Genomic DNA, 7828 nt, shown 5'->3' on the forward strand with positions numbered 1-7828 from the left:
ATGAACAACACATTTTCGTACACGATAAAAGCTCCTTGTGGTTTCTCAGTTTGACCGATTGGAGCATCCATAAATAACGCAAAACACAGGCATTTTGAGTTTTTGCTAGTGATATCTATGGAGAAAAATCACTTCGTGCCCTCCAGCTGCATCAGTGACGTCATGTGCAAACAACCTATTGTAATAACATTTCGTTTGTTTGTTTTTTGATCAAATAAATGAAGCCTTGGTGAGCATGATAGCTTTACAATCTTACCGACCCCAAACTTTTGAACTAATATTAGTAATATATAGGGATGTAACGATTAACCACGTGCCGGTTGAAAATCGATTCAAATATGTGACGATTCAAATCGGTTGAGATGCCAAACAAATCGCGATTCAATTAGGGGTAGGAGTTTATATGAAGTCTTTAAAAAAAGTTTAGATGGTATTTTTTCTTTTCCTCTTGCCTCTGTATAATGCATATTAAAGTTCATAAGTGCCTTAAATCTCATTTTGTAAAAAAAAAACAATTGTGAATCAAATCGAATCGTGAAATCAAAATCGTGAATCGAATCGAATCGTGAGTTGAGTGAATCGTTACATCCCTAGTAATATAATATCAGATGCTACATTCACACTATTAGTTGATACAAGTCTTAGATAGCTATCATATTGCCAGCATATGCAAGAAATTACAGAGGGTACCTTTAAACTCCTCAGAAGAGCCTTGGCTTTGAAACACTGTGATTCATTCAGCACGTTGCAGAGTGAGTCTGACTCTGGAATGTTAAAATGTCATCTGGTGTAATTGGGTTATAGTTTGTTTAGTGTATATTACTGTGTGTATAGCCAGCAGTGTCAATGCAGTGCTCATGTGAAATCAATCCATTATGACTTGTAAATTCGCTTAGAAAGAAAAATAAGCAGCTATTAAGGTTAAATCCCTCCGGACTAAATATGTTAAGAACTCAAACAGTCCATTAGGTTCAGACACCAGGAAATCACTGTTGTAAATATCATCTCGTTTTTTTCTCAGACACAATATTTTTGATTATCGAATATACATGCATGTCAGAATCCCCAATTTAAAGCAATTGATCTGGTAAGATTATGTTTGCATCTGGCTCAGAGGGGTCGTGAATGAGCCTGATGCTTGTGGTGGTTGTATTCACATTGAGACACCTTTGCCTGACAGCCATCACAGGTTAAGAGTCAGATGAATCAGTGTGATCAAACGCCTCATGGGAAGATCTGAATGCAGCTGCTGCGAGTATGTTTTCTGTGCAAATGTCTCACGGAGGGTAAATGTGGAGTCTTGTGTTTTACACCGAGAGAGAGACTGTGTGTTAGACATTTGTCATATTTAACCTTTTTGGAGGATATTACAGTTTGCAGATGGTGGCATTTGGAATCATTAAATCCAAAAGTATTGTGGAAAACGACTTTTTCCTCTTTTTCCTTTATTTTTCATATGCTGCAGGGTAGTTAATTTAGTGTGAATTATAAGTATAATCACAAAAAATCACAGCTGGCTTTGTTAGTGCTCATCACATTGACAGATGTACGCTCCATGTCGCATCTTAATGTTTTTTAAATAAACATAATGTATTAATGAGCTGTTTATGTAATATTTACAACCATAACATTGCTGTTGAGTTTGAATGAAAGCATCAAGTCTCAATATATCAATCAGCAAGTGTCAAAAAGAGGGTGGAAATGACACCATCCTAAATAGATTTCCTGCAGTGTTACATTTACTTAGATTTTTCTAGTCATTTGTTGCATAATCGAGACTGAAGCATCAGGTTAATGTATGCAACTACAGAATGCTAATTCTCTCTCTCGCTCTGTTCATGTCCCTCCCCCTTCATTAGCAGAGCATTATGTATGTCTTGCATTACAGTATTCAAGAGCTTTACAGTTTGACACTGCAGGAGTGCAGCAAAGCAGATACATCACCAGAGACAAGAGACCTTCTAAAACATGATCTACTCTATTTTCAAAATTTATGACAGCTTGAATTGTCATAACTACTAAAAATATAAAGATACTTTAAATATTTTAAATTAAATGTAATAATATAATTGTTAAATTTTTTTAATTTATTTATTTATTTTATTTTTTGGTTGAGGGCAGCAAAAAAACAAATGTAAATGTTTTTTTTTTTTGTTTTTTTTTATAAAATAAGAATTAGCTCTTTGGTAAACATTGTTACTATTGCTCATATTAAAGGTTGGGTTTGATCAAATTAAAGTTGAATGACAGGAATTAAGCATCTTGCTGAGGAGAGGTGTGCTATTTCTTTTCTAAACGATTGGACTTTTTTGCCTGGTGGACCATAAAATGATCAAAAATAGACTTACATTGAAAGAGGGACCTGAGCCATTTTTAGAGAGCAGAATATCATGGAGACTAGAGAATATAATTTTGTCAGGAAATGTGTACAAAAAAAAAAAATGTTAAACTAGTTTTTTTTTTTCTCCCAAAACAACTCTGGCCACTCAAAATTAAAACCAAATAAAAATATTAAAAAAAATAATAATAATAATTAAATATAAATGAATAAGAGTGCATCTGGAATCATCATTGTTGCCTGTTCAACTCGTGCTCATGGAAGAAAAGCTATTCAGGCAGAAGAAGATGTAATAGAATACGGTTTCTATCCCACAGCAGTTTGAGTCATTTTATCAATAAACCCTAATCATGTATTATGTTTCCCAGTGTTTGACAGAAAGAAAGAGTGATACTGCTTTGTCTGTGCAATGGAAAGCAAACTCAATTAATGAATTCATCTTAATGAGGGTCTAAATGTCAGCCCTTTGTTTTAGCGCAGGCGGCCACAGCAGTGACTAGCATATAAATACTGAGAGGGAATGTATTTTCATTTCTGTCTTCATGTGTCGAGTCACATGTGATAAGAGCTCGGATCAGTGCCTTTGCTTTAACACCAAGAAAATTCCTTCACAATTGTCTGCTGACGTGTCTCACTGTCTCTGTCCTCCAACAAATCCGCCAAACAGATATGGATTGTGAATAGATATTGAATAGGTATGATTTATAAAAAGGAGAACAGAAAACTATTCTTAGGATCATGGTCCAGTATCCAAAAGGTTTTGCACCTTTATTTCTGTATATCCGCAAATCTTACATTAATCACTTAACACCTAATCATCTTTTCAATGTCATTTTTATTTGTCTTGTATCAAAGCAGTTCTTCAACAAGACTCAAAAAAACAGGCTTTTGTTTCAGTTTTTCATTTGCTTTTTTAGCATAATTTTTGTTGCTGTTGTCATTGTACTTTTTTCTGCAAGCAGGTAGATGTTTTATTGGATAATTCTAATGCTGTCTCATATTTCACTTTTTTTATTTATTTTTTAATCTTGGTATGATCTTTTTGTGTGTGTGTGTGTGTGTGTGTGTGTGTGTGTGTGTGTGTGTGTGTGTGTGTGTGTGGTGTGTTGAGTGCTTTATTATTCATTGCAGTTCCATATCCTGATATTAAAATCATCCATTAACACTTATAAACTCACTCTGGGCTTATTCTGAAATTCTGAAGTGTGTCGAAGAACTGACATTTGACACATACCAAGTTTAAAATAGGCCCTAAAAATTTTTTTTTATTATTATTAATTTTTCCCCACCAAACAGTCAGCGAAAAAGAGGAAAATGTATATCAACATCAGGAGGTCAAACTGTGATTCTTTTTTTAAATTTTTTTTTGCAACCCTGTTACCAAAATTGTCTAAATATATTAACACCATTTATTATTATTATTATTATTATTATTATTATTTAATATATTTATTATGGAAGTTTCTACCAAAACATACAAAAATGCATAACTTAAAATAGGTAATAGGTTTGTAAATGTTTTCTAAAATTAAGCTGTCACTCAGTATACATTTGGGAAAAAATATTGTTTTATAGCTACTGATGAACTTATTTCCAATACATTAAAAGGAAATATTTGTTGATAATTAATCATTTTTTCCTTAAAGGGTTAGTTCACCCAAAAATGCAAATTCTGTTATTAATTACTCGCCCTCATGTCGTTCCAAACCCGTAAGACCTTCATTCATCTTCAGAACACAAATTAAGATATTTTTGATGAAATCCGAGAGCTTTTCTGGCCCTGCATAGACAGCAACGCAACTGAAACAATTTATGGCCCAGTAATTAATGACAGAATTTTCATTTTGGGGTGAACTAACCCTTTAAAATAAACTGGGTAACAGGGTTGAATGGTTCAGCTTAGTGAGTATTTGTAAAAATTGAGAAGATTGAAAGAGATTATGTACTTGTCTTACCACGATCCTGATGAAAAGGTCCAATTTCGTGAATTTAAAAAAAGATAGGATTTTTGCTTATAATACCAGCTATTATTAGTAGCTAATGTATTAGTAGAAAGTGTCATTTGTGATGCTCATAATGTGTATGTGTGTGTTTTTTTTTCTTCCTCTCTAGCTGGCTCTTGAGGACCCTGTGCACAGCGTCTCTCTTCAGCAGTTTGTCTATGAGAAGCTAAAGGCTCAGCAGATGTTGATGGGGGACCAGGGCTTTCAGGCTCTCATGGAGACTGTGGACACGGAGGTCGTGCGACAGCTGCAAGAGTTCATCCACAGCATGTGAGGAAGAGGCGACAGCAGACTGTTAATGCATTTTAATGATAACCCAGAGAAAAGATCTTCCATATTTTTTGAACACACTTTCGTTTGCTTCCTCAAACACACCTTTTTCAAAGTTTGAGACTGGGCAGAGAGGAAATCTACTTAGACTGAAAAAAGAGACACTGTAAGAAGGAAAGTTGTGCTGCCAAGATTTTGTAATAGGAAAACAGTTTTGAAAGCGCCATTTAAAGGGCCCAAGCAGTCTTCATATAAAAAGTTGTCATTTTTGTATTTATGTAAAATACACTGCATGACAACATAACATTTTTTTTCCTCGGGTGGCTTTTCCCAATCACGTTTTCTCCTAGATCAGTATATCAGGAACTACTGAAAAGTCATTAACATTTTTGATTGAAAGTATTTTCATATCAGATACGCATAATGAAAAATGAATGGATGTAAATGTTTACCTCCCCATAACTATTGCTGCTAATGCTCCAACACTGTACCTCTCCCATGAGGTTCACAGGAGATCATAAGAACCAAATACATCAGTTTAATGAAACAAGTACAGCGCAAATGTATGAGTGAATATTCTGCCGTAGCAAGCTTTTTTTTTAATGTACACGCAATAATTAGTGCGTATACATTTATAGAAATATTTTTGGTTGAAAATAGGATGTTAAAAAGCACAGTCATACAGTAGAACGACTGTCACTGTGAAATGAATTTTGAGTCTGAATAAAAGCCTTATGCTTTAAGCCTTATTTATCCACCATTAACACACCTGATGTTGAATCTCACATCTGTAATAGCATGCATCTGTTACATTACAGCACATTTCGCTCTGTAGTTTTATTTTCACGTATGATCCCTATTTTTTCATTGATGCAGCTTCAATAAAGTTCAGTATAGTCTGAAAATCACTGCTCACTTTGTTAGCTTGCTTGTATAAACCTAATGGTTGACGTTTTCTGAATGTTTACCATGACCCGAGGAACAGAAATCAGAGGCGGACAGAGCTGAGCTTTGGAGTGTAGTATTAAAAATAGCTGAAATAATTAAATAAAACACAAAAACAAAACAAAGAGCATTTAATCCACTTGGGTGAATAGTTTTGGCCTGGCAGCTTCCAATGATCTTGCATTCCCCACTCTATAAAGCCCACTCTTTCTTGCTGATGTAATAACCAGAAACAGTCCCTGGTGGCAAGATGTGTGAATCACGTCCAATTACATATGTGGCATTTCTGGAATTACTGTTATTATTTACGTCTCTCACTTTCAGCCTCCATAGTGATCAAGTTCTTGGCTACTACTTGACTTTAAAGCGGAAGTCTTAAGTGGTGCTAGTTATTTAAAAAAAGGCTCACTAACCTTAAGGTGATCTGTTTAGATATGGGCTTTCTAAGCAAAATGGTTCCTGAGATTGATTCAAGCAAACCCATTGCTGGTTCACTTCTGTTGTTTAATAGGTTTGGCATCAAAGTCTTAGACTATTAGTCTCAACTTCAAACACCCACAGGCCGCCCGCAGTCTGTTCACTGACCGCCTGATTGCACTGAAAAATAGCAGAAACAGAGAAAATCTTTAGCAAGAATAGCAGCACGTTTCTTATTTTTTGGTGATGTCTGTTCATCATTCATGGATTGGGACTGATACACCATTATTTGAATCAGAAATATGCAAGGAAAAAACAGCTAAATAATTCCATTCTCATAGGGACAAACATATATTTACGAAAGATATTGCATCTACAATTTTATTGACAGTATGAAATGTTTATGGCCAGTAAAAAGTTACATTTAGACTTTGATGCTTGATTCAGATTAATAAGAAGGCCTGGTTGGAAGTGTATCAACACTTGATGACTGGCAAAAATCAATATTGTTGACTGGTGTCTCAATCTGGCAGCTGAACCTTTTTGTTTAATAAAGCAGAATACAGAGCTGATATCATACATTCACTCAGAGACATTCGGAAATTTTAAGATTGCTTTGGCTCTTACAGCAGCTGAAACTAATAACTGAACTTATTTTCAAATTCTAATGGGGCTTAAAATGGTTTAAAACCAGACAAAATATGCTTTCAAATAAATATGCTATAAAACAGCTGGAAATCTAGAGGAATTGCATCTAATTTATTTTTGTTTTCAAATTTTTATTTTTATAATAAAATTTTTTATTTGAAATCCAGGATTCCCTCAGTCTTGGGAAACAGGAGTGAGTTTGTGTGATTTAAACCTGGAAAAGATGAATAGACCTGAGAAGTAATGTAAATGTCTATAATGAATATACATTTACCCCTTTCCAACAGTGACTATGATTTTGAGATCCATCTTTTCACACTGAGGACAACTGAGGGACTCGTATACATCTATTACAAAAGGTGAAAACATTTACAGATGCTCAAGAAGGAAACACGATGCATTAAGAGCCGGAGGGTGTATATTTTTCCTATTTTGTTTAAAGATCATGTTTTTCAATTTATTCAGTAGCTACATGAAATATCTATATGTTCCCTAGGAGACAAAATAAGTACAATTTACCCCAATCATCTAACTCAAAAAGTTTACACCTTCTTAATACGTTTTCACAGACAAGGCTTAAGCCTAGTCCCAGACTAAAATGCATGTCTGAGATGTTTTACCTGAAAGAAACTTGCACTGAAAACATATCTTACATTTTTCCTGAACAGTGTGTAGTTGAGCAGTTGAGTCACAAAACATAAAAACAGTCATGGGTCGTCCAAGTAACAACACACAGTATTAAGATTCAAGGATATGTCTTCTTCTGAACATTTTTTATAAATTCATTTATTTGGCTTGTGGAATATATGTAAACATCTGTTATGTGAAATAGATTATTCAGGACAGTACTAAGAAATAACATGCAATTTCATTATCCCTATTATTTTGGTTCAATTGGTGTGTAAACTTATGTGCAGAATTGTATGTATACACACACACACACACATATATATATATATATATATATACAGTATATATATGGGCGACATTAATTAATTGACTAACATTAATTGTTAGTCATGGAATCCCTGATGTCGGCCTGCTGCAATTGGAGCGCTTAACCAAGCGCTAAATACCCTCAACGTGTTTTTGCAGCGTTGAGCAATTCGTTTTTCGGGCACATAGGCCCTGCAAAGTTTCGAGAATGACATACGCACATTTATGCGGGATTCACTCTCGAAATAGTAGTGATTGGCAATGGACGGAG

The 7828-nt window shown here is 34.6% G+C and overlaps 1 protein-coding gene across 1 annotated transcript in view; it reads left to right on the forward strand.

The window, feature by feature from the left end:
- The window catches only part of LOC107686387 (importin-11), a 169014-nt gene extending 163490 nt beyond the window's left edge, over nucleotides 1-5524 (forward strand). The window contains exon 30 of the mRNA XM_016483355.1: nucleotides 4451-5524. Coding sequence (XP_016338841.1) covers nucleotides 4451-4615 — 165 coding nt within the window. The 3' untranslated portion in view covers nucleotides 4616-5524. The remainder of the gene's footprint in view (nucleotides 1-4450) is intronic.
- The last annotated feature ends 2304 nt before the right edge of the window (nucleotides 5525-7828 follow it).

This window comes from Sinocyclocheilus anshuiensis, unplaced genomic scaffold, assembly GCF_001515605.1.
Source record: "Sinocyclocheilus anshuiensis isolate Anshui unplaced genomic scaffold, SAMN03320099.WGS_v1.1 scaffold1207, whole genome shotgun sequence".
NCBI classification, from domain to species: domain Eukaryota; kingdom Metazoa; phylum Chordata; class Actinopteri; order Cypriniformes; family Cyprinidae; genus Sinocyclocheilus; species Sinocyclocheilus anshuiensis.